A 20,911-nucleotide genomic window follows, 5' to 3' on the forward strand; every position below is an offset into this window, starting at 1 on the left:
GTCCACGTGCCACGACTACTGAGCCCGTGTGCCACAAGTACTGAGTCCGTAAGCCACAACTACTGAATCCCACGCACCTAGAGCCCATGCTCTGTAACGAGAGGCCACTGCAGTGAGAAGCTCGTCCACCGCAACGAAGAGTAGTCCCTGCTCGCTGCAACTAGAGAAAGCCCACGTGCAACAACAAAGACCCAACGCAGCCAAAAATAAATAAATAAATTTATTTTTTAAAAATGAGATATTTAGGGCTTCCCTGGTGGCGCAGTGGTTGGGAGTCTGCCTGCCGATGCGGGGGACGCCGGTTCATGCCCCGGTCTGGGAAGATCCCACATGCCGCGGAGCGGCTGGGCCTGTGACCCATGGCCGCTGAGCCTGCGTGTCTGGAGCCTGTGCTCCGCAATGGGAGAGGCCCGTGTACTGCAAAAAAAAAAAAAAAAAAAAAAAAAAAAAAAAAAAAAGATGAGATATTTAAAATCTATCAGACTGACAAAAATTAAAACTTACTAAGTAATTGGTGTTAATTGGAGTCAACTTGGCAGTGCCTACCACAGTTTTAGACACGCATGCCCTTTGATCCAGTACTTCCACCTCTCAGTACCTGCAGAATATTTACTCATGCACAAAAATACATCTAAAGGTGTTCATTCGCTCTGCATTTTAAATAGTGAAAAAATGGGAATGTCCTCAATATTTACCAATATGGGAATGGGAAAAATATAGTGTATCTATTTATGGGTTAAATGTAACAATTTAAAAGAATATTATCCATCTGTATGCAGACTTGGAAATTTTCCTAAGACATTATTAAGTGAAAAAAAAACAATGAGCAGAATAATTTGTACAGTAGAATTTATGATGTAAAAAGTATTTGTATCTGCTATATACACGTATGCAAATGCCTAGAAGGAGGCCTAGAGGGATATACACATTTTACTACTCTGAATAGTATGCCCTACAATTCCTATCCACTTGGAATCTCAGAATGTGTGAACTTATTTGGAAATAGAGTCTTTGCAGATGTAATCAGACAAGTGAAAATGAGGTCACGCCAGATTAGGATTGGCCCTAAGTTGTGGCTGGTGTCCTTACACTAAAACACACAGGGAAGACGGCCACGGGAAGACAGAGGTAGAGACCAGAGTGACCCAGTGACACACAAGCAATGACAGGCAGGGCCGTACCACCAGCTGCCAGGAGAGAGGCCAGCCAGACTCTCCTTCACAGCCTCCGGAAGGAACCAGCCCTGTGGCACCTCGAGTTCAGACTTCTGGCATCCAGACTGTGAGAGAATAAAATTTCTCTTGTTGTTAGCCAAGCACTTTGTGATAATTTGTTACGGCAGTGCTGGGAAACGAATACACACCTGTTTAACAATGTTTACGTCTCAGGAAGAGGTTCTATCAATATATTTTACAGTGAGAATTTATTCTTGCATGGCTAATTTTTTGCCAAAAAAAGTAAAATAATAAACCACTCACATTTCACGTTGGAAGTTTTGGCCCCTGCCACTTACCAAGTATGAAACCTGGAGCAAGTTGTTAAACATGTGAAGGACTCAGTCACTTCATCTGTAAGACGGGGCTGTCCACATACTCACCTCCCAGGTTGGTACGGATTCTCCCGGGACCCCCCCTCACCGTCCATGTTCTTCCTCTAACGTGGTTCCAGAGACTGTGAACGCCCTTCCACCCACTCTGCCATCCTGTCTCTAATCCATGTCGCCAGCCCTGGCAAATCCATTTTACGAAAACACCACTAACTGTTCCTTTCCTTTTTGAACCCTTTCCAAAAAAAAAGAAATTCCTCATTACTTATTAAATTAAACCCAAACTTCTGAGGGTAGATCAAGACCTTCTACATTCTGAGTCCCACTTCCCTTCCATCCAGGTGTGTGGATGACCTTTGGACCTTGAACCTTGCCCTTTCAAGCATGCCACTGGGTATGCTTCTCCCTGTAAACTAACTGTCCTCACTCTAAGCCCCATTTCAGCCTTCAGCCTTCTCCCATGGCCCCCAAACAGGAGAAATTTCACCTTCCTTTGAATTCCTGTAGCATTAACCCTTAGTATAACCCCCATTAAACTAAAAGCTCCTTTCGAGAGAAAGAACTTTATTCATTATTGTGTCTGGCACACCATCTCATGGACAGTAGGTGATCAATACATATTTGCCAAATAAATGAATAACAATTACAAAGTACTTGAGTTTTATGTAACTGATACAGGTTCTAAAATTTTTTAAATTATAAACAGAAATGATATACAGTCAGTACCAACCAGTACAGTAACCTTAGCTGTAAAATATGGAAATAGTTCCCTACCACTGCCCCTTGCCACCTGACTGCCCCCTGCTACCAGTGCTGGCCTGGTTTCTACTCCCCTGGGAGCCCCTGGGCTCCACAATCTCCCAGCTGAAGGACCACCACCTTGTACAGCAGGAGTACTCCAGACCTGATGCAGCCATGGGGCCAGGGTCCACTGGTGGAAGTATCCACTCTGACTGATCCAAACCTGCACAGTGTCACTGTTAAGTATTTTGATAACCACCACTGATAATAAATAAAGTTTAATTAAACAATTTCAAAACAGTGCCTCTCCTCACTGCAGAATATCTTAAAAGAGTCTGCAGATCCAGGAACAGAAAAGGAAAATGATACTCTGTAGGTCTCTGAAGGTTTAGGGTACATCCATTAGGACTCAATCTTCATGTAAACCAGAAGATATGCAGTTTCCCGCCTAGGAAGAAAACAATTGCAACAGTGTCACAGAAATGAAACATTCATAGTTAATTAATACATTATTAATTCACGATAGGACACCCGTCAGAAAACTTTCCAGGTTATTGGATCAAGTCTTCATATCCATCACCTTAGAGGGGACAGAACTGGTGACCTGGGAAAATAACTATTATTAAGCTGCTAGTTAACGTCTCAATCAGGGGTTGACAAACTATGAGCCTGTGAGCCATATCCAACCCTGTTTTTGCAAATAAACATAACTGGAACAAACCCACGCTTATTCACCCACGTATCATCTGTGGCTGCTTTTGTGCTGCAGAGGCAGAGTTGAGGAGTTGCGACAGAGACTTTGTGTCCCAGAGGCTGAAACATTCACTCTCTGGCCTTTTACAGAGAAAGTCTGCCAAATCCTGATCTAAATAATGGGTTATCGGGACCTCCCTGGTGGTCCAGTAGTTAAGAATCCACCTTCCACACAGCGGTTAAGAATCCGCCTGCCAGTGCAGCCCTGGTCCGGGAAGATCCCACGTGCCACGGAGCAACTAAGCCCATGCACCACAACTACTGAGCCCGCGTGCCACAACTACTGAAGCCTGCGCGCCTAGAGCCCATGCTCCGAAACAAGATACGTCACCACGATGAGAAGTCCATGCACCGCAATGAAGAGTAGCCCCTGCTCGCCACAACTAGAGAAAGCCCATGGGCAGCAAGGAAGATCCAATGCAGCCAAAAATAAAAGTAATTAATTTAAAAAAAAATCCGCTTTCCAATGCAGGGGACATGGGATCGATCCCTGGTCAGATAACTAAGATCCCGCATGCCGCAGGGCAACTAAGCCTGCGCGCTGCAACTGCTGAGCCCGCATGCTCTGGAGCCTGCATGCCGCAACTAGAAAGAAGCCCGTGTGCTGCAATGAAAATCCCTCGTGCCACAACTAAGACCCCATGCAGCCAAATAAATATTTTTTTAAAAAATAATAATAATGGGGGATCACTGACAACCAAAAGGTGACAAAGAGTGGGCATCTAAGGAGATGCTTAGAAGAAAAGGAAGAGAAGACGAAAGGTACAAGGTGGAGGCGGGGAGGATTCCAAGCACGAATTTCACCTAATTCATTAGTTTCCAAGTGAAGGCCTACGTGTGCAGCTGGGGTCATCCTGCACATCATGCTTAGTGTACAATGTCATCTCTAAGTTTAGCAGGAAAAACTTACAAAGTCTCTGCTTTACCTTCACCCAGCTTTTTTCTCTCCAGCTTCCCCTCTGTAGTTATTGATTTTTAACAATTTAGTTATTGTTATTTACTACATGCAAGCCACTGTACCAGACAAAGAAGGAGGAAAAGAGTGATCCTTGCCTCCAAAAAGTTCATGGTTAATGTGAAAGAATGTTATGTAGGCGAACACTTACAGAGCAGTGGGATCCTTGCTGTAAAGGAGGTGAGCTCCAAATGCAGGGAAAGCATCTGAGAAGCTCCTACAAACCTGCCTGGATGCTGCTGGGAAGCCTTTACAGAGCAGGTGGGCACGAGCAGAAGTACTGAAGCATGAGAGGGGGGTTGCCGCAGTGACAAATTAGGAAAAGGCAGTACAGGCCGGGAACAGCCCACGCAAAGCCACGCACAGCGTGATATTTGGGAGCCACTTATACTTCAGTACTGTTGGAGTCTAAACTGCAGGAAGAGCAGTGTGGTGGGTGGTACTGAAAGATGAGGCTGAGCAGTATTCACCAGAGGGCCATCCAAAGGCGAGTGTCAGCTGAGTCCGTGAGTGTTTCATAGAGTAGCTAGCACCCTATGCTGCTCAGGGTGTGTGAGCGCGTTGGGACCCCACCACCCCAGTGCTCTCTCACCAGCGGTAGCTGTGATCTCCATAGGTACACTGGACATCTTCCCAGGACACCTGGAAGCACACAGACAGACAAGGTGAAGCGGCCCTCCCTCACTCACCCAGACAAACCCACCCCCGTTACGCCCATGACCTGGATCACCTAGTGACAGGTGCCATGGTATGAAGTTTCTTTAGTACACTGTCCCTCTGTTTAAACTTCGTGTTGATGAGCCAGGATTTTCTAACTCTTTCTGGCTCTTCTTGCTTTCAGTAAGCTTCCCCCAGAGCACGAGGCTACAGGGCACTGAGCCTAGAATCCCAAAAACCTAGACACTGAGCTAAGTGGAGTAGCAGAACGCTGTAAACCAGACAGGGACTCCACGCAGAAAAGGGCTTCAAAGCCCACGAAAGGCCACACACACAGAGAACAGGACCACAGCGTGTATGGGCCTTGAGGGCCCATCTAGTCCTGGCTCAGAACTTATTAGAGGTGCAGAATCCAGGGCAAGAGGCAATTCTGGAAGATGTTTCTCACCCAGCAAACGTTGGAGTCGTTGAAGCAGAACCATTTTCCATTCACAGAACTCCGGACATAAGCACAGTAGTGACCAAAGTCAGCCTTCCCCACATGGGCAATCACAGCGAAGAGTTCATACTGTCCCCCACGCTGAAGGACACAAGGACAAAGAGAGCCCCATCATCCCTCCTCTTCTGACCCTCGTCTAGGAGGAGGAAACTACTTCATCGTGCCTTTGCTCATTCAGTGCCTTTCTCTGCCAGGCACTGGTGCTTCCAGGGCACTAGAAAACCGTCTTTGACCTCAAGACTCACAGCTAATTATGCCAGAGCTGTAATCCCATGTTTTATACCAGATGCATTTGGAGGTAAATTTGGGAAGAACCACTTTTTGCCCCAAAAAAGGAGAAGGAATGACCTGCTGAGGAAAGCTCCCAGAGAAGACGTGCTTGAACTGATCCTGAAGGGTCATCATGGCACACGCGTGATGGAGTATGGACCAGGAACTGTGGCGGCCCGGTGGGAACAGAACAGTACACCCGGAAATGCAGCTGAGGGTGCTGGGAGCCATGGGATTAACGTCCACAAAGGCCAAGTCAGGAATCAGAACTTTATCCCGAGCAGCGGGAGCCGTCGGAAGGCTTTACGCAGGGGAGCAACATCATCGGATTTGTGTTTGAGAAACACTGAAATAACGTGGTGTGAAAAACGGACTGAGAGTTCAAGTGAGGCAGAGCCAACGGGACAAGTTAGGGAACCACGATGGCATGAGGAAGAAGTGTTGAGAGCCCAGCCATTACCCCCGGGAGCAGCCAGTAAACGATAATAAGCATTATTAACACAGCAATTACTAGCTGACTGCCAGCACCTGGCCAAGTCTTCCCTTGCATTGTTCCATTTAACATCCACAGCAAACCTGTAAACTGGGTGCCAGCATAAGTCCTACTTTGCAGACGTGGAATCTGAGCTCAGGGAGCAGAGTAATTTACTCAAGGGTCAGAGCTCATAAAGAGAAGAGGCGGGAGTTTAACCCAGGCCTGTCCGGCTTCGAAGCCCAAGCTCTCGACCCCTATACTGAGGAAGTGAGGGTGAACGTAGAGACGAGGGGACAGATTTGTGCAAAGTTAAGGAAAAATAATAAGTTCCTTTGCAACTGATGGATATGGTGGTGGGGGAGCAAGTAGGGGGCACTACAAGGATGAACCCCAGATTTTTGGCTTGGAAATTAGGAAGACGCTGCTGCTATAAGGTCACACATGGAACAGAGGTGTCTGGGGATGAAGACAGTGCATTTGGGGACCGTGTGACAGCACTGAGTAGGAGGTGGACACACTGTTTGGAGGTCAAGAGTGAGACCTGAGCAGGAGACAGGGACTGGAAGTCTTCAGTTTGAGGTGATTGAAACCATGAGAATTAATGAGATGACATTCAAAAAATGGGAAGAAAAAGGAATGGAATTAAAACTAAATACCAATAAAAATGGGCAGGAAAGGATCCAGCAATGGAGAAAGAAACCCCAGGAGAGAGGCCTAGAGTAGGCAGACTTTGAAGGAGAATAGGATCAATAACAGAATATCACAAAAAGATCAAGTAAGGGAAAGACCAAAAAGTATTCACTAGGTTTGGCAGTAAGTCTTTCTACTCCCTCAAATCTTAGCAAGTCAAGATGAGAGAATTCTCTGTGAAAAGACAACAGTGGCAAGAGAGAGAGTTTTCACTGATTGTGAGCAAGATCTCCACATGAGTTGGGAAAATTGTACTTGTTTTCTCAACACAGTCAAATAATATCTCTAACCTGACACTTTGAAACAAGATCGTGAAGGGGACAGGATGAGGGTAGGACAAACGAAGCTTAGTCCCCCAAAAGGGAGGGCTAAAATCATTCTCTATTCTCACGTGGGGATGTTACACTGGATTTTTTTTTTACATCTTTATTGCAGTATAATTGCTTTACAATGGTGTGTTAGTTGCTGCTGTATAACAAAGTGAATCAGCTATACGTAAACATATATCCCCATATCCCCTCCCTCTTGCATCTCCCTCCCACCTTCCCTATCCCATCCCTCTAGGTGATCACAAAGCACCAACCTGATCTCCCTGTGCTATGCGGCTGCTTCCCACTAGCTATCTATTTTACATTTGGTAGTGTGTATATATGTCAGTGCCACTCTCTCACTTCGTCCCAGCTTACTCTTCCCCCTCCCCGTGTCCTCAAGTCCATTCTCTATGTCTGACTCTTTATTCCTGTCCTGACCCTAGGTTCATCAGCACCTTATTTTTTTTTTTAGATTCCATATATATGTGTCAGCATACGATATTTGTTTTTCTCTTTCTGACTTACTTCACTCTGTATGACAAGACTCTAGGTCCATCCACCTCACTACAAATAACTCAATTTCATTTCTTTTTATGGCTGAGTAATATTCCATTGTATACATGTGCCCCATCTTCTTTATCCATTCATCTGTCGATGGACACTTAGCTTGCTTCCATGTCCTGGCTATTGTAAATAGTGCTGCAGTGAACATTGTGGTACATGACTCTTTTTGAATTATGGTTTTCTCAGGCTATCTGCCCAGTAGTGGGATTTCCGGGTCATATGGTAGTTCTATTTTTAGCTTTTTAGGGAACCTCCATACAGTTCTCCATAGTGGCTGTATCAATTTACATTCCCAACAGTGCAAGAGGGTTTCCTTTTCTCCATACCCTCTCCAGCATTTGTTGTTTGTAGATTTTTTGATGATGGTCATTCTGACTGGTGTGAGGTGATACCTCATTGTGGTTTTGATTTTCATTTCTCTAATGATTAGTGATGTTGAGCATCCTTTCATGTGTTTGTTGGCCATCTGTATTTCTTCTTTGGAGAAATGTCTATTTAGGTCTTCTGCCCATTTTTGGATTGGGTTGTTGGTTTTTTTTGATATTGAGCTGCATGAGCTGCTTGTATATTTTAGAGATTAATCCTTTGTCAGTTGCTTCATTTACAAATATTTTCTCCCATTCTGAGGGTTGTCTTTTTGTCTTGTTTATGGGTTCCTTTGCTGTGCAAAAAGTGCGGGGCAATCTCTGGATCTAACTCTCAGTTCACGAGAAATACCAGGGCTAGAGGAGTATGTCAAATAAGACCTGCCAGCCAATTCTGGATATACACTTAAAAAAACCTTCAAGCAAATAAATTTCAAGGAAAAGAAAAGGAGGGGAAGCATCAAAGAAACTTAACCTGAAGAAGAAAGAAAGGCAAGGGGGAGGGAGGGAGGAAACAAAGGTAAGCAAATACAAGTGTAGACTTTATTTGGCTCTAGATTCAAACGAAGCAAACAACTTACAGGACAGTCAGGGAAATGCAAATATTTACCGGCTATTAGAGGATATTAAAGAATCATAAGATGGACTTGGTCTTGTTTAGAAAAAGAGTGCTTATTCTTTAGAGAGACATAATGAAATGCTTACAAATGACATGTATGGTGTCTGGGATTTGCGTCAAAATCATCCAGTAGAGGTTTGGAGAAAGAAGAGGATGGGGTGTAGGTGAAGCAAGAGTGGCCATGAGTTAGGTAACTGTTTAAGCTGTTGGTGGATGTGGAGGTTCATTCTATAATTCCTCACAAGTCTTTTCAAGAGGAAAAAAAATTTTAAGATATATTTCATTAGGTAGGCTGTGCAAGTGGAAATAAGGAAACTAGAAGGAAAGAAACTGAGAATCCTATGAAATGTACATGCCCTGAACAGGGAAGGAGCCACTATAACACGCTGTCAGGCCTCAATTTTTAAAAAACCATATGGTTCTAGAGCATGGACAGTAAACCGCCCAGGGGTGGAACAAAACAGAACGTCCACAAATGGACTCACATAGGTATGGGAATAAACGTAGCATTTTAAACCTATGGAGAAAAGACATTTATGTCACTTTTTTCTCAGAATTTCCCAACAATTCATTAGCTCAAGACAATTGAATCCAACTTGACTCTGAATCAATTTGGCCCAACGTGCTGGCTGCTTTCTTATTATCCCCAAGGTAAGCATAAGCTGCCGGAAGTAGAACGTTAGGCTGGGGCTCTATTTAGAACCCAGGGTGCTGTGGTTACCTGTGGCTACGTAAGCACTGCACATCCTATTTAAAAGGAAGGTTCTGACTTATGGGTTCCTTCCCTCATTGCTGTGAGGTAGATGAGTACAAATCCAATCATCAGAAATAAAGTCTTTTGAATCTTAAAAGAAATGCAACGGCCAACAGCAAATGTTGGTGGCAACGTGAGGCTGACAGCCCATCGCTGTTATTCGAGAGACTCGGGTTCCCATCACTAAACTCCTTTTTTGAAAAACAAGTGTTTCTCGAGTGTATGAATATGTTTCTATGAATCATACCAAGCCGTTGGTGAGCGTCCCTCCCTCTGTGTCCCGAGCTCGGCCACCGGAGAAGAGAAGGATGCTCAAAATGCATCTCTGGTGATCTTGATGCCAATCATCTCAGGGGAGGGAAGACAAAGGACGGGGTGTCTTACGTGGGGGGTGGAAGGGACACGAGGGGCCTTCACCTGCTCCTCAGCAGCGCAGGGCTCTCCCTCCATCTCAAGGAGCTTATTTAGATCCAAGTTCTGGGGGAAACACAGTGAGTGGCAGATTTTTTCTGTCCGCAGATTTTTGCTGGAGAAACGCATGAGGTGGATGGTCAATGTCTGGGGCAGGTGGGTCAGTGTCAAGACCTGGAAAAAGCAAAGTCACCATGGAGACGAGTCCCAGGCACTTGAAACAGGTCGATTCCGAGAAACACCAGGGCCGACGGTATGTTCTTCTTCCAGAAAAGAAGGGAGCGGAATGGAATCACACGGTAAGGGCCCCGCCTGCTGGATCTGCTGGGCCTCCCACGGAAGGCTCAAGAAGCCCAGGGCTCCGCCCAGGAACCCAGGGGAACTACGGGGTCTGCTCCCCTCCCAGGGGAGTCTGGCCCTGAGGGGAAAACAGCACCTGCTCTTGTGCCTTCCCCCCTCCGTCTCAGTGATGGGGTCCGAGGAGCGTGCCCACAGCCCTGGAAGTCACAAGCCCCAGGATCCCCAGCCTGAAGGGATTCCCTCCCTCAGTGGGAGGCCCCCAAGGGGAACCCCAGACGGGCCAGAAGCACCCGGTTTGGGAGCAAGTACCTGCTTCCAGCAGGTCTTCCTCTCACAGTTCCCACAGAAGCACATGTCCTCGCTGGACAGCTCCCTGGGCTGGAAGAAACAGCGGAGGGCGTCCTCCTGTCCCAGGGGAGCAAGGGAAAGGCAAGGTTATTACCTTCTGGGTACAACCCCTCACCCTGCCGATGAGCTTAAGCTTCTCTCCTCATTTTCCCCAGGTCCCCTAACATCCAGCCCAGCGTGGTACATGTGCCAGGGTCTCAGGAAAGACCTACGTTTTGGAGGAAGCAGTGAGGATAAGGGGCTATAGGAGGAGAAATGTTTTTTCCCCGCAAATGAAAGGAGAACTTAGCCAGTGCCATGCAAAGGAAGCGGAAATGATTTTTTAAAAGCCAAGGGTGGATTAAAGAAGGAAGGGGGCACCAGAAGCTCTGGGCTGTGTGGGAACAGAAAACTCCCCACAAGGACCCCTCACCAGTGTTTTCAGGGGCTTTGAATCCATGTCGAAAAGAGAGACGGGGAGGGTCAGCATGCTGCTGCTTCTGTCACTCTCCATGGTACATTCAAGGCAAACGAGGGACTCCCTCACGCGAATGGCATAGAGGGCCTGCAGCCTCGCTACCTGCAAAAGGGAGGGGGAGGAGGATGAAGGTGCAGAGAAAGCCGCGAGTAAGCAGGTCCGGCCAAGCTCCAGCGCTGGAGCCACCGCACACAGCTCCGGAAGGGCAGCCGCTCTCCGCTCGCTCACAAAGGCGTAGAGAAATCACAGCAACTGCACTATGCAATCGTGATAAGCATTTTACATGCATTTCCCCTTTCAGTCCTCTCTACACGTCACACGGACAGCATCCTCACCTTCTGAGCTCTCTCGTTCTAGGACTTACCAAGTCCACATCTGTGATTTGGTCTTTAATCAGGTTCCAGACTGTGAGGTAGAGCTGGGCAGCATCATGCTGGACAAACACTGGCCAAAGAGAAAAGTAACGCCCAGGGTGAGGACCCAGGGACACCTGTCCTGCCCTCCTGCCCCAGCTACCTAGATGCATGCGAACACTCGTCACGTTGCCTTTCCCCGCTTTCAGGCTAAGTTTCCACAGGATGTTCGGTCATAAAAATGAAAGATAAGCTTGGTATTGATTTTGAGAACTCCTTTTAAAACTCAAAGTCCAGCCCCACTGCATCACACAAGTCTTCTGTCCTCTGAGTTGCCACCCACCCCTGCTGGCCTCCGCTGGGGAACCCAGCTACACAAAACCAATAGTCAGTGGTGGATTCTCTCCTATGTCCCTGCCAAGCCTCCAACTGGACTCCTGTGGCCACTGACTTCTCTATGCCTCTCCGTATTTTCTTTATTCACTCCCCTTAAAATTGAGCAGTTTCCCAACACTAATACCTGACCCAGGTCTTCCCCAAAGGTGTACGGGAGAACAAGAAGGGAAATAACCTTCTCAGTGATAGAAGGTGCTAGCGGAGAGGAAGCAGGAATAAGCCATGAATCCTACACACGTGAACATCAGGCTACAAGCGGTGCACAGGGGTGAATGAATCCATGTTCCCGAGTTGCAAAGACGTTGCAAGAAAAGGTATTAAATATTCATATCTACTATCTCAACACCATTTCCTCCATGATACTTATCACAATCTGTACTTAATGTTTTGGGGTTGTATTTTGTTTTGGCCTGTGTCTCTCCTCTAAACTGTCAGCTCCACGGAGGCAAATACTCTGTCAGTCTAATTCCCTTACCAGCTCAGTAACTGGCACATAATAGGTGAACATTACATATTAGTTGAATGGTTAATTAATCCACATTCCAAGCTAATAATCCCAAACTGTAGACAAGCAGCCTGGTAGCAGGCTGCACTGATGCAGTCTCCAGGGAATTATTTTCAGAAGGCTGTCCACCACACAGGACATAAAGGGAGTCGCGTCAGCTTGCCACGTAGAGCCACCTTGCCACACCTGACCATCCCAGAGCCAGAAGTCCCAATTCATCTAAGAAATACAGGGATGCTTGCCCAACCCATAACTTCCTTCACACCTGCTACGTGCAAGGCATTGCAGAGGCCAGAGAAATTACCTATCCCCAAGAAACCTATAGTCTAGTGGGAGGCAAGTATCCATGTACTCACAATTCAAAGAAGAATTTAGGGCCTTCCCTGGTGGCGCGGTGGTTAAGAATCCACCTGCCAATGCAGGGAACACGGGTTCGAGCCCTGGTCCAGGAAGATCCCACATGCCGTGGAGCAACTAAACACGTGTGCCACAACTACTGAGCCCACGTGCCACAACTACTGAAGCCCGCATGCCTAGAGCCCGTGCTCCGCAACAAGAGAAGCCACCGCAATGAGAAGCCCGCGCACCACAAGCAAGAGTAGCTCCCGCTCACCGCAACTAGAGAAAGCCCGCACACAGGAACGAAGACCCAACTCAGCCAAAAAAAAAAAAAAAATTAATAAATAAATTTATTTAAAAAAAAAAAAAAAAGAAGAAGAATGAGAAAAATTCCCCAGGTGTACAAACTGCTATGGAAAGCTAAAGAAAGGTGACATACAACTAGGACAGTGGAGTGCAGGTCTCTGTAAAAGCAGGATGCCTGCTTTCACCACTTCTATTCAACACAGTACTGGAAGTTCTAGCCAGAGCAATTAGATAAGAAAAGAAATAAAATGCATCCAAATTGGAAAGGAAGAAGTAAAATTACCACTGTTTGCAGATGATATAATCTCATATGTTAAAAGACTCCACAAAACAAAGCTTTTAGATCTAATAAATGAAATTAAAAACATGATACAAAGTCAACACACAAAAGTCAATTGTATTTCTATACATACATGAACAATAAACAATTTGAAAATGAAATAACACAAACAAATCCATCTATAATAGCTTCAAAAACAATAAAATACTTAGGAATTAACTTAACCAAATTCGTAAAAGACTTGTATTATGAAAACTACAAAACACTGCTGAAAGAAACTAAAGAAGTCATAAATAAATGGAAACACATTCCATGGACTAGAATATTTAATATTATTTAAAAGTCAATACTACCCAAAGCAATCTACATATTCAATGCAATTCCTAACAAACTCCCAATAAGATATTTGCTGAAATAGAAAAACTCATCATAAAATTCATATAGAATCTTAAGGGACCCCAAAATGCCAAAACAATTCTGAAAAAGAATAACAAACTAGAGGACTCACACTTTCTCATTTCAAAACTTACTACACAGCTATAGTAAGCAAAACAGTGTGGTACTGGCATAAGGACAGACATACAGATTGATGCAATAGAATAGAGTCCAGAAATGAATCCTCACATGTATGGTCCAATAATTTTTGACAAGGGAGCCAAGAGTATACAGTCGGGAAAGGATAGTCTCTTCAACAAATGATGCTGGGGAAACTGGATATCCACATGCAAAGAAATGAAGTTGAACGCTTCTAACCGCATATACAAAAATTAATTCGAAACAGATCAAGGACCTAAATGTAAGACCCTAAACAATAAAATGCTTAGAAGAACACATAGGACAAAAGCACACGACCTTGGATTTGGCAATGACTTCTTGGATGTGACACCAAAGGCACAGGTAACAAAAGAAAACATAGAAAACTTCAACTTCATGAAAATTTTTTAAATGTATGCATCAAAAGACAGTATCCCCAGAGTAAAAAGGCACCCCACAGAATGAGAGAATATATTTGCAAAGCATATATCTGATAAGGGATTGACATCCAGAATACATAGAACTTTTAAACTCAACAACAAAAATAACCCAATTCAAAAATGGGCAAAGAACTGGAATAGATATTTTTCCAAAGAAGACATTCAAATGGCAGTAAGCACATGAAAAGATGCCCAGCATCACTAATCATTAGGGAAATACAAATCAAAACTACAATGAAGGGCTTCCCTGGTGGCGCAGTGGTTGAGAGTCCACCTGCCGACGCAGGGGACATGGGTTCATGCCCCGATCCGGGAAGATCCCACATGCCGCGGAGCGGCTGGTCCCGTGAGCCATGGCCGCTGAGCCTGCACGTCCGGAGCCTGTGCTCCGCAACGGGAGAGGCCACAACAGTGAGAGGCCCGCGTACCACAAAAAAAAAAAAAGAAAAGAAAACTACAATGAAATACTACCTCACAGCCCTTGCAGCTACTTCAGACCCCCTGCAGCTCTCTCCAAGGATGGCACAGTAATCGAGGTCGTGGACCCCAGCAGCCTGAGCCAATGAGATATCACACCCACCCAGAACCAGAGCCACCACAAGCCTCACACCACTACACCTGGATCACAGCACACCCCAGCTGCAGGTGAAGGTCCTTCTTAGCAAAGTCCCTACACAAGTCTGCAGGGATCATGGACAATCAGGGAAACATGATACCACCAAAAGAAAACAGTAAACTTCCAGTAACTGAAACCAAAGAAATGGAGATACCAAATTGTCTGAAAAATAATTCTAAATAATTGTTCTAAAGATGCTCAGAGAGCTACCAGAGAACACAGATTAACAATTTAAATAAATCAGGAAAACAATACAAGAAAAACAGAAGTTCAACAAAGAGATAGAGAACATAAAAAAGAACCAAAGGGCAATTTTGGAGCTAAAGAATATTGAACTGAAAAATTCAACAGAGAGCTTCAAAAGCAGACTGGACCAAGCAAAAGGAATCAGTGAACTAGAAGGCAGGTCATTTGAAACTGTCCAGTCAAAGGAGCAAAAAGACTGAGAAGGATTGAAGAAAGTCTATGGGACTCCATTAAGAGAAACAACCTACACTTTAATGGAGTCCCAGAAGAAGAGAGGGGAAAGGGGGCCGAAAACTCATCTAAAGAAATAGTGGCTGCAACTTCCCAAATCTGGGAAGAGATTTAGACATTGAAGTTCATGAAGCTCACTGGTCCCCAAACATACTCCCTTTGAACAGATGTTCTCCAAGACACATCATAATACTGTCGAAAATCAAAGACAAAGAGAGATCTTAAAAGCAAGAGACAGGAAGTTTACCACCTACAAGGGAACCCTCATAAGACTATCAGCACATTTCTCAGCACAAACCTTACAGACCATGGGAAGGTGGGATGATAGGGCAAGTGATGAAAGGGAAAACTGCTGATAAAGAAAACTGTACCCAGCAACACTGTCCTTCAGAAATGAAGGAGAGACAAAGGCTTTCCCAGGCAAAGAAACACTGAGAGCTCATCACCACTAGACCTGCCTTACAAGGACAGCTGAGAGGAGTTCGTCAAGCTGAAATGAAAGGATGCTTGTTGTAACAAGGAAAGAGACTGAATCAATTCAGTGGGAAAAGAGTAGTATTTTCAACAAATGGTGCTGGAACGATTGGATGCCCACATGCAGGAGAATGAAGTTGGACTCCTATCTCACACTATTCACAAAATTTAGCTCTAAGTGAAACATGGATCTAATGTAAGAGCTAAAAGTATAAAACCTAGAAGAAAACAAAGGAGAATGACTGCTAATGGGTATGGGGTTTCTTTGGGGGGTGATGAAAATTTGCTAAATTTAGATTGTGGTGATAATTGCACAACTCTGTGAAATACTAAAAACCTCTGAATTGTACATTTTTAATTGACTGAATTTTACAGTATGTGATGTATATTTCATTAAGGCTGTTAAAAAAAAAACTAAGCTATTTAAGAGTTTCCTTTTGTAGAACACAGTTTCTCCTTATGAATCCTTTATTCTGTTTCCCTAGAATCCTTTGCCTGCAGTTGAATCAGCTTTGAGGAGACTCTTAGGCTTACTCACTCCACCAGGAGGCAGAAAAAGGGTGAGTGTGGAAGTAATACATGCATAGATAACATCAGTGCTGCACCTGGAAGATGGGGGTTCCTTAAGATATCTCGCATCCACACACGTGCCTCTGACACAAGGGTTTCCTTCCTGTTCACTCACTGAGCCTCAGTCCCCCTCCTCTCCTCTCCTCTCCTCTGCTGCCCCCTCCCGCGTCCCCACCCCCTCGCACTCCCCTCCCTCTTAGAGCACCAGGCCAGGATCCTGAGCTCCTGGAGGAGGACCGCCTTACGTGGTACACTGTACATCTGGAGACAGTAGGCCAGCCCCATGGGTCGCACCGCTTTCTCCCGGCTGTCCTGCATCTTCTCCAGCAGCAAGAGCAGCTGGAAAGGGACACTTCTCCTCTGCTCCGCAGCTCCCCTTGGCACTGTCATCCTGCCGAGTGAGAACAGCCACGAACCTCCCTGTCCCCACAGTTCCCAGTGCTGGGGGCACACCACAATCACATGGGAGAACTTTCAAAAATCTCACGTCCAGGCCACTCTGCAGACTAACTACATCAGAATTTCTGGGGGTGGGCCCAGTTACCAGGATTTTTAAGTTTCCTAGATGATTTAGACATATAGACAAGGTTGAAGAGCTACCGTGTTAGCAAATCAGCTATAGGGGAGTATCCTCTCAAGAGGGGAATCAGCACAGCTGCGGCCTCACCCCTCTCCCCACACTGCATGGCAGTCACACCAAAACGAACGGCAGGTGCAGTAGGTCCTGCACCTACAGCAAAATGGCCAGCCTGAAGTTCTCCAAAGGCCAAAAGCAAGTATGACCTAGGCCCTGGGAAGGACACATAAAGGAATGGCAGTGTATCTTAGCAATGGTTTGTTTAATCACTGGCATCTCTCAACTGCCCATGCCCATGGAAGGGGAAAAGGAGAAAGCAAAAGGCAGAAAAAAATGAGTGATAAAGTTTATGTATGTGAACATATACATATGGGCGTGGTGCTTGCGTTCCCAAGGAAATTTGCCTGTCAGTCCTGGCGGAGTCTCAGCATGTCTCTGCAGAACAGGTTGAGAAGAAAGAAGGGTTCTCGGGCTTCCCTGGTGGCACAGTGGTTAAGAATCCGCCTGCCAACGCAGGGGACACAGGTTCGAGCCCTGGCCAGGAAGATCCCACATGCCGCGGAGCAGCTAAGCCTGTGCACCACAACTACTGAGCCTGTGCTCTGAAGCCCGCAAGCCACAACTACTGACCCTGCACACCACAATTACTGAAGCCTGTGCGCCTAGAGCCCGTGCTCCGCAACAAGAGAAGCCACTGCAACGAGAAGCCCGCGCACCGCAACAAAGAGTAGCTCCCGCTCGCCGTAACTAGAGAAAGCCCGCGCACAGCAACGAAGACCCAGCGCAGCCAAAATAAATAAAAATAAAATAAAATAAATGTTTAATCATTTTTAAAAAAAAAGAAAGAAGGGTTCTCAGGATGTGTATACTGTGTGAGTGTGGATGTGTTTCACTTGAGAAAAATCAATAGACTCATAGACCTGCCCGTTGATTAGACACTGGCAGGGTCCCCACTTCCTTTTAACCAAGTCAGTGGCTGCCAATCTGGCTACACTTTAGAATCACCTGGGGAATCTTCCGAAAAGTACGAATGCTTGGGCCTCACCCTAGACACCCACCTAGGCCCCAAGTGGAACCAAATATCTGGGGGTGGGATCAGCATTTACATTTTTTAAAAATCATCTTAGATGATTACAGTATATCGTCTAGATTGTGCAGAGCAAGATCTTTTCTCTGTTAGCTTTTGGAAGTAGACTTCTAAAAGTCCAAACCACTGTGAATAACTGAATAACTGAAAACATAAAATAATATACATATTTATCTGCCTGAACAATTGCCTTACCTCTTCAGTATCTTGGTGAATTCCACGTTCATAACGAACACCTGGATCAGGGAGTTAAGGCAGCAGGTCTGCCCAATGTTGTGTAAACCGACCGGGCCTATGAAGAGCAGAGGGAAGATACTGAGGGAAGCCCTGCCACAGAATTCAAAAAACACCAAACACTCCTCCAGACCCTCCTAAGGACATGAAACACTATAAGGTACTCCCAGAGGCACAAAGAATTCACTAAGGAGCTTGGAAACAAATTGGAAAGGAGAGAGAAACACGACCCTCTGCAAAGTGAATAGCAGCAGAAGTTTTAACAGTCCGTTAGGAAAAGAGAGGCCACAAGGAGGTGTATCACTCGTTGTCAAACTTATAACCCAAGCAACAGTAAGAGCAAAGGAAGAGAAACCTTACAGACAGTGCACTGGGGAGAACTAGGGGCCCTGCCCACCCAAGCTGTCCCTACAGCTGTCCCTACAGTGGGCATCTATGGGCTCAGGGGCGAGAGTCATCTCCCAGGCAATCTACTCTGGGCCCCAGGGGTAAGGCCCCTGCCCAGGCCCTACCAGGTGGTGGAAGGGAATCAGAAGAAAGCTCTGGGGGAGATCCACCTCATCTAAACTCACCTTGGGAGGCTGGAAACCACAAGGAACTTATGAGGATGTGACAAAACCAAAAGGTAGTATTTCTCTGACCCACTAGCAACCAACCTCCCCTTTCCCACCCAACCTTGGGCTCCGCAGACCCCACAAGGTGTGTAATTTAAGAGGGAGGGAGTCCACTAATCTCAGAGCTCCCGGGGAAAGGGCTCTGGTGTACGAGCTGGGGCAGTAAGAACGTAAGAATCCATGGTCAGCAGGAACCCGATCAGCAGAAGCACCTTGTCACCAGACACACTAGCACCCAGGGGAAGGCTGGGGGCCACGACATGCCAAGCACAGGATTAAAGCAGCTTCCACAACAACCTCATTATTCTTCCCAACAATCCTATGGGCTCAGGAGCATAATCATCCCCATTTCACAGAGGCAGAAGTGGAGGCACAAAGAGCAGCAATCATCAACCACAGAACTCTACGGCCCAGCGGACGAGCAAAGCGTTTCTGCGCAGTCAAGAGAGAAGACTGGGGTTCTCGGCCCATTGGGAGCCCGGGCTCGGGGCTCCCTGTGTCTCTTCCCATTGCTGCTCCCGTCCTTCTCCTAATGGGCTTTGCTGAGAAACGCTGAGACAGCCAAGACCGGCCTAGGGACCCGGAACCATACCCATCAGCAGTCACTCCAAGACCCCCGGACGGCAGCTGCAGGGCGTCTTCAGGACGGCGCGACCTCACTTCCAGGAAGAGCTCTCATGAGCCGGCCTTGGCTGGACCTCTGTGAAAACACACCGCAGAGGAAAGGATGAGAGAAGGGGAAGCATATCCATGTGATCAGTTCTGATCCCCAAGAGCCAGGCTTGGGGGGAGGTCAGTGTCTGGGGAGACTGGCCCGCCAAGCTCTAGGGCGAGAAACGACAACTCGGTGAGACTCCGTCCCCTTGGTCCCTCATTCCCACTGTGTCCTCATTGGGACCCACGGCCCCAGCCTCTGCCCTGGGCCCTCTGTTCTGGCAAATGGTTCGACATTCACCAAGGGGTCCAGACCAAGACACCTGGGTCTCCCTGTTCCTCACTCCCAGGCCCTCCACTGCCTGAAGGCTGCTCAAAGCCCTCTCCTTGCTGTCCACACGCTGGCCCCAAGGAAGCCCGTCCTGGCTCCTGGGGAAGGGGCTGCTGTGAACACCCACGCGTGTTGTACACAGGGCCGTTCAAGTAACTGGGGCTGGGAACAGCTATGTCTGCCTGTAGCGGGAGGTGGTGACCACTCACACTCCGGCGGAACAGGAGCCCTTCCCCAGGCCACCGGGTGTTGGTGGTCGACGGCCCCCAGCTGAGGCCCCCTCCAGAATTCACCCCAGTGAAGAAAGCTGGCCCGGTTCCTATCCAGAGTCTGGGCGATGAGGGGGCCTAAGGGCCTTACCACCTGCCTGAAGGGTCACCCAGCCCCCGAGCTCCCCTTGGCATTGGCTGAAGCCTCTGTCACAAATTTTGGGAGTTCAAGTCCTCCGTTTGCCCACCTTGCTGTGCTCACCCTCTGGGTGTCGTTCCCAAGGGTGCTCCCTAGCAGACCTTCCCCACACACAGCTCAGCTGGGACTACACCGTCAAAGGAGAGCAAATCAATGGCAGGGCCTTGAGTCTATTGAGCTTTCTCAGACAAAACCCACACACACAGGGTATAGAGACTTCTCAACGGGCTCCACCAAGAAATGCCGAGACTCAGCCAGGACTGGCTGGCGAATGTCCTTGGGAACCCAAACACCACGCCCATATGTATATATTCACATACATAAACTTTCTGACACATTCTTTTCTGCCCTGGGCTTTCTCCTTTTTCCCTTGCATGGGCACAAGCAATTGAAAGAGGCCTGTAATCGAATATCCTTGTTATAATGTGAAATGGAAAAAGCAGTGTATTTTCAACCATGTCACAGTGATGCCTGATACAGCAACAGAACATTGCAGAATATTCTGGCTGTCTTCAATTTTTTGCAGTTATAAAAAAACTGCAGTGAACATTTTTAGGTATAAAACCTTTTTCTACCTATGTGATTTTTCCTCAGGCAAACCAAAGGTCATAGACACAACAAAACTGCAGCTATAAACCAGGTCATGTTAACCAGAACCCACGTCTTCCTGACAACACAGGCTTCAGCCTGTGAATTCTCCCCGGGTGTGTGGGAATCTCAGGAGGAGTCTCTTGTGTTTTGGAGCGAGGTCACAACCACCATACCCTGTCCCTACCTGCCCTGGAGTGCCCACTGGTGTCTGCAGGGCACTGCCCGACACAGCAATCCATGCACAAAGGTTCCCTCATATCTACAAGCAGGGCCTTCACGTGGAAGTGGGATACAAGCCCAGTCCTCCTACTGCCTCGTGCCTTTTCATTTCACCAAGTTCTTCAGCTTTGCGGGAAGCCATCTCTCCCCAGGGCTCAGGCCTGCCCCCGGGTCTAAGCTTGGGCACAACC

The 20,911-nt window shown here is 46.8% G+C and overlaps 1 protein-coding gene across 1 annotated transcript; it reads right to left on the bottom strand.

The window, feature by feature from the left end:
- Positions 1 to 2,093: 2,093 nt before the first annotated feature.
- Positions 2,094 to 19,219, bottom strand: USP18 (ubiquitin specific peptidase 18). The gene is made up of 10 exons (XM_067755906.1): positions 19,110 to 19,219; positions 17,865 to 17,961; positions 16,251 to 16,396; positions 11,080 to 11,159; positions 10,671 to 10,817; positions 10,220 to 10,315; positions 9,617 to 9,784; positions 5,101 to 5,232; positions 4,588 to 4,637; positions 2,094 to 2,735 (listed from the first exon to the last, which is right to left on the bottom strand). Exons 1-10 carry the CDS (start codon positions 19,111 to 19,113, stop codon positions 2,690 to 2,692), a joined length of 966 nt encoding a protein of 321 aa, XP_067612007.1. The 5' UTR covers positions 19,114 to 19,219; the 3' UTR covers positions 2,094 to 2,689.
- Between the last annotated feature and the right edge of the window lie 1,692 nt (positions 19,220 to 20,911).

Source organism: Pseudorca crassidens, chromosome 11, assembly GCF_039906515.1.
Source record: "Pseudorca crassidens isolate mPseCra1 chromosome 11, mPseCra1.hap1, whole genome shotgun sequence".
NCBI classification, from domain to species: Eukaryota; Metazoa; Chordata; class Mammalia; order Artiodactyla; family Delphinidae; genus Pseudorca; species Pseudorca crassidens.